The 15,288-nt window shown below is 40.8% G+C and overlaps 1 protein-coding gene across 1 annotated transcript; it reads right to left on the minus strand.

Annotated features, from left to right (window-relative positions):
- Window positions 1-1,163: 1,163 nt before the first annotated feature.
- On the minus strand, window positions 1,164-14,239 carry Wnt16 (Wnt family member 16). Its single transcript, XM_006994483.4, has 4 exons — window positions 13,808-14,239; window positions 13,361-13,620; window positions 11,223-11,509; window positions 1,164-4,830 (listed from the first exon to the last, which is right to left on the minus strand). The coding sequence occupies exons 1-4, from the start codon at window positions 13,900-13,902 to the stop codon at window positions 4,366-4,368; spliced, it is 1,107 nt and encodes a 368-aa protein (XP_006994545.1). The 5' UTR covers window positions 13,903-14,239; the 3' UTR covers window positions 1,164-4,365.
- Window positions 14,240-15,288: the final 1,049 nt, after the last annotated feature.

Genomic DNA, 15,288 nt, shown 5'->3' on the forward strand with positions numbered 1-15,288 from the left:
CTTCATTTTCCTTAAAAAGGCTTGTCTTGGGGATTATTTGTGGTACTTGGAGAAAGAATTTGAACTTTTCTTTCATCAGATTAGCTTAGCAGATCATAGCGCTCCGAGTTAAGGAACTAATTAATTAGTGGCTTGTTTTCCAGTCTTTGAGCACTTATGGGAGGTGATACAAAAACTAGCAACCCACAAAGAGTTGGCCCTTGTGCTTCTATGCCTCTCATTTAGTAAATAATAATTTTGTTGACTCTTAAGGGTCACAGTTGAATGTTCAGTACTGATCTTAACAGTAGAACTAACTGTTCATGTCAGTACTAGCAATATGTCAGGAAAAGTGTGTTTCCAAAATATGTACTGTGAGTATCACATGGTTCTAAAGCTGCAAAGACATGTCAAATCAGGGCATGTAAACATATATAATGACATGTTCTTATTCTTGGTATCATGTATAGTTCCTTAAACTATGGAACAAAGCAAATAGCATCCAAATTGAGAGTAAGGAATACTGTGGTGTTTATATTCAAAAGAATGAATAGGTTCTATAGTGAACTGGTATCAGAGAATGCTTTTCATATTCCTAAAGCAGAGGTTATAGATAATGCTATTGTTTTCATTAATTTTTTTTTTCTTAAAGATAGAGTCTCACCATGTAGCCCTGGCTAGATTGAAACTCTCCATATAGACCAGGCTGGCTTGGAATGCACAGAGATCTGCTTGCCTCCACCTCTTGAGTGCTGGAATTAAAGGTGTGTGCCACCATACCTGGTTTATTTTTCCTTAATTTGATTTTAAGATGATCCATTGTCTCTTATAAGTTCCAAATCAGAAAAAAAAAAAAAGCTTAAACTCTTCAGTTGAAAAAATAATACCTTAGTGGAACTGCTCCTACATACATAGTCCACAGTATTTGGGTTTGATCTGTCTGGCGGTGAGTTCTATGTGAGGCCAGACACTGCCAACACATCACTAAACTAGGCATGGTGGTCATTCTTGGTCCCTTTCCAGGTAAATTAACACCCTGGTTTTCCTCTACACATAATCCTCTCCTCTCTACTCTCAAACTTCCTGAAGGAGTTGGAGTCGAAACTTACTTATTGGAGAAATTATTTTGGCCACTCCACGTACTTAAAAGGATATTTATTTAATGGCGTAACTCACAAATTAAGTAATGGGTAGGTCGCAGGGTCTGGGGAAAGTGTAACTCAGTCCTGCGGTGTTCTCCAGAGCTCTGCACAATCCACCTTCACTGTTCAGCGTCCTAGCACCCAGAGCGAGTGCACAGAGAGAGCGCTGGCCCATCCAGCTCTCGGGTCCCCAGGTGCCTCCCCTGGCCCCGCCTCGTAGGTGTGACAGTTGCCAGAGTCTCAATGGGGGTTGGAACTTCCAGATCCAAGCTGGAATGGCTACCCACTACACTTACTGCTGGGCTCAGATAGCCACTAGACAGATAAGAAAGAGCACCTGTTGCCCCACCCCCAACTCCCAGTTGTCATTGTGATTGGCTTAGATATATGCACGTTTAACCAGTCAATGCTAACATCAACTCAGATCTTTGCCAGACCTTCTGGGAAGGAAACTTCCCCAATCTTTGGTGTACATAACAAGCAAATGACCTCTATTTTTCCTTAGAAGGTTAGGTCTGCAAATGTGGTAACCATGTGACCAAGAGAAGCAGAGATGGAGCTGCCAGGGTTGCAAGAATTTGAGGCACACAGCTACAGAGCCTGGCATTCGGGACAGTGGCAGAAATCAGCTGAAAGCGATGGGGAGACCTGAACCTAAGGACCAAGGTGGACACTTACTGATAACGCTCCCTCTGATTCAATTAAAATTGTGAAGTTTTCAATTTCTGAGTCAACATGGTTCCTTTAAAGTCTAAGTCAGTCTAGTCCGCCTTTGTTGTTATTTGCAACATAAAGATAGGTGAAAAACTGAAGGATAATTGCAGGGGTGGTGTCAAAGGTTAGAAGGTAGAGAATCTAGAGCCAGTGTGAGAGTGAGAAATTCCTTCTTGGTATCCTCAAAAGGACAGCCAAGTGGGCGTTGGGTTTTTAAAGCAATGGCTGGAGTTACCAGCTGTTAGTGAATCAGAGGTTGACTGAGTCTCAGTCAGTTGATAGCGTAATACGAGAAGTTTTCTAGTAAGTAGGGTAAGTAGTTAATGCCCTATAGCTTTCTCTTTTAAAGTAAAAGGGTGATTATTTTCAGTGCAGATAAATTAGTTACTTTGCAAAAAGAGCATGAGAGTACCTCACCCCATACTATAGTCAGAGAATAACAAGGAATGGGAAGCTATTCTTTCAAATTAGCATGGTATTTGTTCATTTGCCATGTCCATATTTCTCTTAAGCAAATGGTCACTGTTAGACTTTAAGGGTCACAATGAAATGTGCAGTCTTGATTTTTTTTTAACAACAGAATTTTAGATATCTTCCATAGGTTTGCTTTTCAAATTGTTGCTCAATATTGGTTTAAAAATAATAGGACATAGATTAAAATATTTGATAAATATCTTATTAATAAAAATATTATTTCTTTGTGTCCATCCTGAGCTTAAAAAACCTATTTTTCCATATAATTCTGAATTATTTAACAAAGTGTGAAAATGTAAGCATTTACATCAAAATATAACCTTAAATACAGCCCTGTGATGTTTCACTAGGTATCTTGTGAAATATAAACATATATATATATAGATAGATAGATAGATATAGATATAGATATAGATATTAAAACAAAACAGAGGGGTTGAGGATTTAGGTCAGTGGTAGAGCACTTGCTTAGCAAACACAAGACCCTGGCTTAGATCCAAAAGAAAAAAGAAAAACAGCACTCAACATTCAAATGGAAAGGCAACATTGCATAAAATATAACAAATACCCAAGGTATCAAGTTCACCATTATTCTGGCTTAGATTCCTCTTCCCAACTAATACTTTTACTATGAAATTTATTATAACAAAGCAGAGAGAAGGTTGAAAAGAGAATTCAGTTATCTGGCTATCAAATAACACAATCTTTAATATTTTATAACATACTTTAATCTATAGCATAGAAAACTGTCATTTTCAAAACAATCAGGGATACACAGAGAAACCCTGTCTTGAAAAACCAAGAGAAAAAGGTTTTGTTTTTCTTAAAAGAAGAGAGAAAGCTGTCATTTTGGCAAGAAATACACATCCAGGCAACTGCCTCAATTATCTTCCTTTTCAGTGTTGTAAGAAAGAATTAGTGGTACGAAAAAGGAGGCTATTCTTATTTCTTGACATAACCGTAGTATTCTAGCACTCTAAGACTTTACCAATAAATGTCTTTAATTCTTAGTATATGTCACATAAGTTAAATACTATATTTACAAATTATAAAACTTTTAAAGCAAAAATACTATACAAAATACTGTCTTTACATAATTAAGGGACTTTATCTCTTTACTCCCATTTTTCTCATGTCTTTTTAAGAATCTCATCTCCCAGTATTTCACAGCTGAATTTTTAATGGTAGAAACCAGTCTACAACAAAAGGATAATTTAATCTACAGATTAAAAGTGGGATAAACTTTACAGAGGTTTTTTTCTTTCACTCCTTAGACGAATCCTCTTGGTTAAAAGGCACTTAAAAATCCAATTCATGCTTCATTTCTTACATTTTGATTTTTTTCATTACTTAACATCTTTAAAAATACTTTAAAGGGACATTGTATCTCTTAGTGAGGATTCTTTCCAATGGCTCTTCTTTTGCTATCTGGGAAAGTTATATAAAGCAAGCCCCTGCCCCATAGTTCATTTCCAGCCTCTTCTGTCTATGCACAAACACTTGGTATAATTAATTCTATTAAAACACTGAGGAAAAATGCAAATCATGTATACTGCTCCTTGCTCCTTTAAGAGATGTCTTTAAAAAAAAAAAAAAGATCGCTGTGCAAGCACCATGACTGATTTCTCTATCTGTGTCCCTGGTCTAGGCTCTTATCCTAAGCCTGGACCAGGTCTCTGGGATAAGGGTTTTTGCTTTCTTTCTTCCTTTCTCTTTTTTTCTTTTCTTTTCCTTTCCTTTCTTCTCTCTCCCCCCCTCCTTCTCTCTCTCTCTTTCTATTGCTTAGGGGACAGATTGATGTTCCCTATATGTCAATGTCTATTCCCCAAACCATCCAACGGTGACTGCCAACCTTTTCAACGTTGGAATCCCAAGCAGTCCTCACGATCATCTTGTGATTGGATGTTGCTCAGAAAGAAGAAACCGCAGATTGGCCCAGGGATCGGCAATTGCATTGCAGACAGGGGCTTCTCCAGCCTTGCACAGTAGGGGGCGCCCTCCAGATTGCAACCGTTGGTTGCTACTGCGGAGTCTCATGCTAGGCTGGATGGAGAGGTTACTTACAAGTGTGGACGTCAGTCATGCTTTCACACCTCCTGCAGCGGACGTAGCAGCACCAGATGAACTTACACTCACACCTCTCCACGTGCCTGACCACGTGGGTGTTGTAGCCTCGGCCACAGCAGAGGAGGTTGCAGCCATCAGCGCCTCCGGATGTACGGTTGCACTCCCTGCCCTGGGTCCCAGGAATACCCAGTTTCTTGTTCTCCACACAGTAGTTGGGAGACTTATGAACGTACAGCAGGTCGTCCTTGTGAATGGGTGTCTGCCTCTGATCTTTTTCTCTCCTGCGCATTTTCCTCTTGGTTTTGTCTGAAATCTGGATGCTGTTCTCATATTTATCCTTTAAAAAATGCCCAATCTTTTCAAAAGAAGACATAGTTTTCCAGCAGGTTTTCACAGCACAGGAGCCGGAAACTCCATGGCAGCGGCAGTCCACAGACATCAACTTGGCGACAGCCTAAAACAGACAAGGATTGTGTTCAGATGTCATTTGTGCCGTTTTTCATTCAACACCAGAAACAGTTAACCTAGCCACTCGAGTTTCTTGCTCTTTCCTCCGTAAAAATGATGGCTTGAACATAAACCATCTTTAAGGTTGTTTAGAGTTTAAATATTTTGTCATTTATTTCTGTCTAAATGTTTTGAGTCTCCATAGAAAACTTTCCCATACTACATTAAAAACACTAGGGTGGTACGGGACAGTGAGCTACCCTTGAGTGCCGCCAAGCCTGAAGACCTGAGTTGGAACCCTGGGAAACCACATGGAAAAAGGAGAGAACCAATTCCCCGCAAGGCACCACACGTGCACCATGGCATGTGCATATAACTCCCCATACTAAATAAATAGTTACATAAAAACTGTGAAATAAATTTTGCTATCAGGACAGCCACTTTTACTACTTACCAAAGATGATCTGAAATCTCATAGGAAAAAGTACTCTTATTTCTAATACCTCAAGCGTTTGGTGGTGAGGAAGGATGCTGGTGCTTGCCTGTATGTTTCTGATACCACTTAAAGGCTTTCCATTCAAAGTATGGTTCATGGACCACCAGCTCCAGCATCCCTTGTAAGAAATGTAGACAACCTTGCTCTTAAGCCAGATATACAGAATGAAAACTACATTTTAAACCAGAGCCCCAGGTGATTATCATGCAAAGCACTAACAGGGTAGTTGATATGACTTTCACAGTACACACAGAAACATTAGAAGAGTTTTCCTAGTAACCAATTCTCAAACCCATGGAATCTGATTGGCTGGAGTGGGCTGCTTATATGATATGGTGGCACCCCGCAGTGACAACACGTGTTGGTTGACTCTATTAAGCCTTCCTAGGTTCCATCACTATAGATTACATCAGGGGGTAAAGGGGAGTGAGAACATGCTATGCCCTGGCCACAGACCACACAAGAAACCCTGCCTCAAGTTAGATCATCTAAGGGAGAAGGAGCCATGGTGCAGCAGCTGCTGACAAGTTCTTCCGTTTTTCTGGAAAATTAATTAAAAACATAGCTCCTATCCTTGCTGGATAAATAGCATATTAACCCAAAAACTAGAAAGAGAATAAAGTGCCTATAATCACAACTTTAGGTAGGTTGAGGCAGGAAGGCTGTGAACTTGAGGCTAGCCTGGTCAACATAGTGAGCCAGGCCAGCCTAGGCTGCAGAGTGGGAACTTGTCTGAAGAAAAGGAAAAGATGACCATGTTTCTGTAATTTTAGATTCATCTCTAAGTGCTGAGTTCAGTTTATCCAACCTGGAGCACTAACCAAGCTTACACACACTTGTACCAGCCCATTGTTTGAGGCGTGGGAAGGTCTACATGCTCCTGTCCTTGATAAAGTTAGAGTAAAAGTTAAGATGAAATTTTCAATGAGCCTGAAATAACAATCTAGAGAGTTCTAAAGTTTTAGGTCTCTAACCTCTTACATGTCAACATTGCTTCCTGCAGTCCTCAGACGATGGCAGAGCAGATGAATAAATCGTCAGGATTAGTTGTAGAGTTGACACTCTGTCAACATGCTGGGCAAATGAAAAATGAAGCTACCCACTCAACAACTTGAGAATTATGCATATAATGTCATGAAAGAGGTTTAAATCCCACTTACAGTTCTTATCAAAACTACAAAATAACCAAGACTTTATTACTATTGATATGTCTGCAGAACGGCATTTTCTAACATTCTCTGAACAGTCTAACCACACAGACTATTTCAAACAAGGAATATTGTATTGCAGCCTTAAACGAGAACATGTGATATTGATTTGTACAATTTTTAATACTTAGTAGCATTTAAAACAATCAACAGAATAGCATTAAATCCTGTCCTTCCTAGAACATAGGACATAACTATTTTTATTCGTAAAACTTCAAAACTAATAAATGTGTCTATTTCCTAACAACACAGGGCAAAAACATCCTATGGTGCCACAAGAACAACTTATTACATAAAGTACAGCACAAAGATAACCTGATTCGTGGTATTTGTTATTCACAAAAGCCTTGTTTCTTTAAGAGGTCTATGTGCAGATAAATGTTTAAAATTAATGCAATCTGGCCACCTTTGTTCATATTTTAAGTGCCAAAGGATATGGGGGGGGGGAAAGAGCTCAATCAATGTAGGTAATAAAATAAATTGTCCGAGAAGCCCCAGACCCGAGAGTAAGTGTATGTTTAAACCAGATCAGCGTTCCTGATAGTCATCACTTGGTGATTTAAAGCTGCCTTCCCTCCTGATCATGACTGAGAGCCCAACTTCCTTTTTTTTAACCAGTTCAAACATGGGCGCTGTTGGTTTGCACAGCGCGAGAAACAGAGTAGACGCAGTTCCAATGACACCGCACTCACTCACACAAGCGGTTTTAATGCATCCTCAGTGGTTAACCTGAGGAGGAAGAGGAACAAAAATCACCCTCACGAAGAAAAGACATTGCCGGAGGGTCAGTGGTCCTGGAAGACCTTGAACCAGCAGGACTCTCCTCCAGTTTCATCTTAACTCTCCCCCAAACAGCATGACTCCACCAAATTGCTGCACAATTTGAAAGAATAAAAAGAGGCTTGCAAATTCAATTTGTCACCTACTAAGCTTATACTAGGACTTTGAAGGATTTTCTTACTCTAGAAAACAATTCTTTTTAAATATTGGAGTTGATAATTTTCCAGTATTATGTTTTTAAGCTTTTAGTTCTATGACTTTTGATCAAAAGTGGCCAGAGCAGAAGTAGAAGATAGTATTCTTTTCATAGAAGTGACATATATTATTTTTCTACCCCAGAATTTACATATGTAAATGAACTTCAAGTGGGAGAATCCCAAGCATTCCACATACAATTTGAATGACGATGTCCCCATAATACTACAAGGATATAACTCAGAATTAAAGTAGAGCAATCTAGTTGCTGCTTGGAGAATTTTATGAAATGCGGAGTTTCGGGGTAGACACATACACACAGGGTTTAACTTTGCCGACGTTAGTGGTTCTTGGAGCACATTTTCATAAATCATGTATTTGATCTGGTTTTATAGCAAGAAATTCTTTTCACTTAATATGTAGTTAATGAACAGGTACTTAGTTGTGATTCCAATTTTATAGAAAAATAAACAGTGTGGTTAAGACACTTGTCTTACATAAATTGGTGATATATGATATAAAGTCTTCATAACTCAGCAAGATAATGTTAGAAAAACAGAAAAACGAAAGTGGAAAATATAAGTGTATTTAAAAATATTCCAGGAACTCTCCAAAATGTGTGTTCTGCATCTTTTCTGCTAGGGTTCTTAATTAATGTTAAAAAGCTAGTGTGAGCCTCAGTGGTGGCTCTGATGTTTTCTGGTAACTGGAAAAGAGAATAGCAACCGAATGAATTGTGTGTGGTTATGGGAAAATTCCTCTCTCCCCTCTAGTTGAGTTGTTAAGGTTTATAACGACGTCAACAGAGGACTGTTTTGTTAACTATTGCAAACAGATGTGCGCACTTTGGTGGAATAGTGTAAAACTATAGGAGAGCAATTAGGAAGGTGGTATTTAATCTACAGGGTTCCGCATGGAAGTTTTGGGTCGATATGTTTCTAATGAAGTGAAATGGGAAAATGTATCATTGGAACTCAGTGCAAAAGCAGACGCCGCGTAAGAAATGATTTAAGGACTAATTGCCTCACAATTTTGAGTCAAAGGTAATGCTGCAGAGACTGTTTTCTACATATTGCTTTATCCAAATTTTACTAGGAATGGCCACATTCTGTAACCAACATTTCATCCTGTCAGCGATTGGAGGATCTGTTTAACTTAAGAACTCTGAGTTAAGATTGGATGGGTGTGTGTGAAGGATTCCTATTCCTCTGACCCACTTTGTCCCTTTCTATCCCAAAATACATTTGAACCTGCTGAAAAGCAAAACACAGTTGTGTTGTTCAACTACTTATAAATATTCTTGAAACAGGTCAATGAAAATTTGGGGTCTGCCCTTCCCATTTTGTTGAGTTACTCATAATAAAACAAATTATGGGGTAGGAAAACTTAAAAGTTTATGAGGTAGACATGGTAAGAATGGAAATATTTTAAGCACACCAAAAGAAATACCCATAAATATTCCAAGTCACATTATTCCCAGAAGTTCTGCCCCTGGAAGACATCACATCATTCTCGCAGCCAATCACCGCCCAGCAACATTATTCTTGGAGTCATAACTTTAGGAATGGTGTCAGAAACCAAGTGGGAATCAGAGTATTTAAGGTCAGCGGTTAGAAAATCATCTATCCTGCTCACAGTGCTACTAAGCGCCAGTACCCACATTTCTCTGAACACTTTCCTACATTTTGAGTTTGGGATTTTGAGACTAGAAAAACCAACTCAATTGAATGCAGACCTTAAACTTTACTCAGACAAATATGCCTGACAGATCAAAATCATAATGGCCAATATTAAAAATTGAATCAGTTTCTTGTCCGTGTCAGAGAAACCTCCTTTTTGTTTATTTAGACTTTTTTTTTTAAAGTTAGCAATGGAAAGAAAAATATGAAAATATTTTGAATTAGAATACTTCCCAAGAAAAGACCAACAAAAACACCCATGTATTACCCTCAAAATAACCAGGTAAATGTTTTGTAATATTTTAGGATTCCATCTAGAACAATGTGAGGCAAAAGCTTCAGGAAGGGAAGCTGAAATTTTCACAAAATGTGCACCTCTGTATGGGCTGAATTGTTCTTTGCTAATACAGAAAAGTAGCAAAAATCTGTGTAAAATGGAGAAATTGAGTTTTTCCCCTAGCCAATAGTATATTGTATTAAAATTGATGCAGGTCAAAAAAACAAAATCAAAATGTAAATAACTGTTTAAGACCAATATTAAAAATGATAGAGCCAAATATAGCTACCTAATTTGAAAACACACAAGATGAAATAAAACTGAATGTTATTTAAAAAAAACTAAATTTTCTTTAATACAAATAGTTTAGGTTTTCATAAGCTCAGACACAATGATATTTATTTAAGAGTTAATCATAGATGAACTTCTGCGTTTTGTTTTTTGGTTAAATTTTTAAATCACTATTAAACCTTTTAAGTGTGATGAATAATGAATACTTACGAAATTGTTTTCTCAACTTTTCAATAAATATAGTGATTTGGTGTACCCTGATGTTTTCCTTGAGCTTAATGCTACAGCTTAAAAGAACACATGCTAATTGCATTTCCTTCTTTCATATTAAAATGCTATAAATAATAAATATTTCTTTATTTAAATTCAATCAACATCTCATTCTTACCTTCACAATGAAAAACCCCAAGGAAAAAAAGCTAACTAACTGTGGTGTAGAACAAGAGCAACATTAGTGAAATCAAATAACTTTTCTGACGCTCCTAAATAAAAATAGGGAAACCTTGCATAACCTATTCATTGATTTTCTTCTGTTCTATTTTGCCTTTTTGAACTGCATACTCAAGTTAAATAGAACTGTAAATGCAAACTTGGGGAGTTACGGGTGATATTTGACTGAGTCTTCTGGCTTTTTGTATTTTAAATGAGGGCAGTTAAATAAAACTGGCTAGGACTTCCAAGCATTGTGAATGAGCCCCATTATTCACTTGCCAAAAATGTAAAAAAACAAATGCAACATATACTTTAACTATTCCTAAGAGATGCTGCAAATTGTCTGAATTTACTTCAGGAGGATGTGGCAGATTGTGGTAACAACATTGGGACCCTGACAGGTTATTGGAAATTCAAAATAATATGTGTCTTGAAAAGTTTATTACGGCAGAAAATATGTATTCATAAAAATGTTACATTCTTTTAGGAAAGGTACCGTGAATTGCCAAACAATTCAACAGTGTTTTAGAATCCAAACTTTATTGTATCAATAGTCAGTAATGTAAACATATAAAAACTAAGTAGGGTACATACATATTTCTTGTTAAGAAACAGTTTTTAAAACCAGAATTCATAAAGGAGTTGACTAGGTACTAGGTCCTTACATTGCCCTCCTCTCAACCTATCTTTAATATAGCTATATTTTAAAATGTCTTTACCTTTAATACAACCATAGCTTTATATTCATATCTTTTATAGTCTTTTATAATTGAACTTAAATTACTTTATAAAATTAACAATTTTACATAAAAACATTTGCTTTACAAAAAATAAAAATAAAAAACAGTGGTTGCATATTCCCTAAGAAAACTTTCCAATATAGTCAATACACACTCATGAAATGATACATACCTACTTATTTCTTATACTACCAGCATTTGGTTTTAAAATCATTGGCGTGGATTCACCCAGAAGCATTGACCCCAAGTACTATTTACCCGATGACGACACTGGAGTCTTACTCGATTTTCCCGAACGTACCTGCCTTCCCGCTTCGTTGTTGTGCAGATTCATGGCCAGCAGTACTTTGCTCTCTTTTCCTGTCGTGTTGCTGATGGGGAAATCTAGAAACTTTCTGCTGAACCACATGCCGTACTGGACATCGTCAGAGCATCCCCCCCAGTGCCAGCCTTCACTTGGCGAGCCACCATTTTGCAAGGTGGTGTCACAGGAACATTCTGTCATGTTTCCGGCGCTGCATGACCTGGTTACAGAGTGCACCAGTCCTGCAGCCATGACAGCATAAATGAAAGCTGTCTCCTTGGTGCCTAGGGAGAAAACATCTGATAAATTACAGAGCCGTCATTTTCTGTTGAAATTCAGTCATAAAGCCTCTTACTCACTGTCTTAGGAGGCAATCAATTTTTCAAGTGTTCACACTGGATGCCATAATGAATGAATATTGGAATTATTGAAATAAAGGAAACCTACTATTTCAGACTTAAAAAAAACAGCATTATTTTTCAGGATTCCATATTATGGGATGTCACATGCCATATTGTCACCCACTCTCCTCATATATTAAAATTCATGCTTGTTTTTAAAATGTGTACCTCAATAGTACCTCTCTTAGTGTTTCAGACAGTAGTAGCTCATTAGTATATGTTGAATGTAAATCCTTTGCATGGACAATGTAAATGGGAACCCAAAGGGAAACAGATTCCTTATCTTTTTTTCAAAGTGGCCTGCAGTCACAAAATAAAAAATGGAAAATTTTGATACGATTTTTCTTTGAATAGACAAGGTGAGTCAGAATGCAAGCTAAAATTAACAAAAATCAAGACAACTGGTAGATAACTATTCCTTTCCTTTCCCATTAGAGATGCGATCTGAAAAGGGGAGGATATAATGAATATCACTGATACTAAGAAGCTAACATTTTACGCAGCACAGCTGACCTTAAAATTAACGGAAAGAAGATACTTGTAGATTTGCAAAAAGTCGAATTGTTGTGGCAAAGTATCCTATTTTAAAACAGTTGCATTTTGCACTCCGTCAGTAGAGTTGGCATTAAAATCTTTAAAATCAAAGTTCCATTAAGACATTCATAAAATAAAGTAGAAAGGACTCAGCAGGCGAGTTTTTTTGTTTTTTCTTTCCAGATGTTTAGATTGGAATAGAAACAGTTTCACTCACGCCCATTGTCCAATAAACCTCTTCAGCAGTGAATGCTTCTGCGTCCCAGCAACTGCTTAGGACACATCATTTTTCTCTTCCTTACTTTTCTTTCTTTCTCCTCCATCCTCTTACCCTTCACTCTCAACCCCCAGGCCAGGGATCTATCTGCAGCACTTGTCAGCCAAAACTCAGAGCTGGGAAGGCGCAGCTCTGGGGAGGCGCATGCAAAAACAGAGTAGAGCTGGGTCAAAGGTGCTGTACGAACGGAAACGAACTTTAAAAAAACGAGAGCGAGCACATCTTTCAATGCCTCGGGCCTAAAACTCTGTGACTCTGCTAATATTCCGGGAAGCATCCTGGCTCCGAGGACCGTTATCCTTGCTAAGACACCACGCACATGGAAGAACATTTTTTTTCACTGAACTTTCCCGTACCGCGGAAAATGCGCCCAGTTAGGGAGAGATGGAACAGAAAAACCAGGGGAAGCAAAAGAAGTCGCGCTCAGGTGACAGTCCCTTTAAAAATCACCATTGTGCACTAACCCTGGTGTTTCCAGGAGTCGATAAAACGTGAGGCTGTCCTTCAATTAGCCACTTGTCTACAGCTCCGTGCACCACAGAGCTGCTTAAATCAAAGCAGATGCGGCAGCAGCGTTCCCCGCTGCAGACCTCATGTTTGTCCAGCTGGTCACCCACGGAGCGGGGCGCCACGGGGTCCGAGGGGTCGACGGGGTGGGGACTCATAGTTTTTCTGCAACTTAGGCAGGGGCCACGAGAAGGACAGAGAACTGCAGCCCCTCTAAGTGGCACTCTGTCGTTCTGGGGTGTCCCTCTCTACGGCTGCACCTGCATGCTGGGGTCTGGCCCCTGTCGCCCCAGTTTCCCTATTTGAAGATCTCACGAGCACCGGACAGTGCAGTCACTATGCACTCTATGGAAGGCACGGGTAGAAAAGTTGCCGCTTTCTATGTCCCGCCAACCCCAAGGGTCCCGGTGACTCACCGCTACTTAGCTCATAGCCAAAGAGGGGACTGGTGGCGAGCGAGGAGGCGGTGGCGGTGGCAGTGGTGGTGGCGACCATGCAGTTCCACCTCTCGTGTCGGAACTGGCTCCTGCACTCCTGAATGCCCAGCCGGGCGCCCTCGCGGATGCTAGGCAGCAGGTACGGTTTCCTCTTGCAGAGCTCCTTCTGGCGGCTGTTCAGAGGCAAGCCAGCGCAGCCCAGCTTCTCCGGTACCCCAAAGGAGGCAATGCCCAACCACCTGTAAGACACGGCGCCCCTGCGGTAAGTCCCCCCTCCCGGCCCTCCTCCCCTACCCCAGATGCATTAGGTCGGCGGTCCGAGGGCCTCGGCTCCTCCTCCCCTGGCCTCAGTTGAAAGTTCCCTGGCACGGGTCATCCCTTTGGCCACCTACCTACCCTTCATACCTCCGCAGCGCCCATACTCACATCCAGTTGCCCTGGGTTCCGCAGGGGAAGAGCGAGAGCACGGCTGCCCACAGCGCACACAAGCTGGGCAGGGCCAGGAGCGCCGCTCTGTCCATGGCCCATGCATGGAGTCCCCCAGCCCCGGCCACTCCTCTCCTTTCCCCTCTCTCCAGAGGCCCGCAGGGCCTGAGGTCAGTTGCTTAGCACCCAGTTGTTCCTTGCTCCCTTTCTCCTGGAAGGTAACATGAAAAAGGGCAGCAAGGACAGAGACTACTAGCAGTCCCCCAGGCCCCAGCAGGATAGGGTGGAGAAAGTAGCCTAAGGTCCTCTCGCGCAGAGGTGGATATGAGCTGGTGATGCCGGAGCGTCCCTCACATTCCAAGGTGAGAAACTTCTGCTGGTGTCTCTGTGTCTCCATCGCCCCAGGCTTCTCCTCGCATCTCCTCCCCCGACCCCGCCTGGCGCCTGATTGGCCCAGCAGCAGACCCGTAGCTCACCATCTGGAAACCTCCATCTCTCATTGGCTAACAGTGGGCTCTGCGGGGGGCGCTCTTGGGCTGAGCCTCCGCGACTGTCTGACTAGACCCGGGAGTGTCATGACCTTTCCTCCTGTCACATTGGCCTTAGAGGAGGTCACTGTGAGATTGAATCATTCTGAAGAGCAAAGAAATGATGGGCATTTCTGTCTTAGCATCCTTGGGTGAAAATGTAGCTGCTTTACCCGGCCACATCTGGATTTACCCCCTGAGTAAAAAGAATAAAGGCGCGTGGAGGATGGGGGTGGGTGGCACCTCGCCTTTCTTTCCTGTACTTCTCCCTGGAGAATTATCTTTTTAAAGTCAAGAATTGGTACACACACACACACACACACACACACACACACAAGCTGGACTTTCGACCACACACACACACACACACACACACACACAGGCTGGACTTTCGACCACACACACACAAACACACACACACACACACACACAAGCTGGACTTTCGACCACACACACACACACACACACACACACACACAAGCTGGACTTTCGACCACACACACACACACACACACACACACACACACAGGCTGGACTTTCGAACACACACACACACACACACACACACACACACACACACACACACACACACAGGCTGGACTTTCGACACCCAGCTTTAGGTGCTCCTTGGCAGCAGAGTGGATAGGTGAGAAGTTGTCAGGGCTGTGTTCCTCGTCATTTAGATATGCATTTGTTTTCAGCATAGCATCAAATCTGCCGTATTTTAATTGGGTTCTGTGATGGCTTTTCCCATTTGTCTTATTTCTGTAGCTTTTGAGAGCATGGTCTATCCCAAGCAAAAATGGCAAGGAGACAAATAAGTGAGAGCAGACAAGGGACTTAAACTGATTGAGGGTGGTTCCTGCCCTTCCCTTCTGACGGGCACTGACTCCCCGGGAAGAACTCACACTGCCCTACTGCTACCGGTAGAGAACAGCAGCAACAGTGACAAAA

Source organism: Peromyscus maniculatus, chromosome 3, assembly GCF_049852395.1.
Source record: "Peromyscus maniculatus bairdii isolate BWxNUB_F1_BW_parent chromosome 3, HU_Pman_BW_mat_3.1, whole genome shotgun sequence".
NCBI classification, from domain to species: Eukaryota; Metazoa; Chordata; class Mammalia; order Rodentia; family Cricetidae; genus Peromyscus; species Peromyscus maniculatus.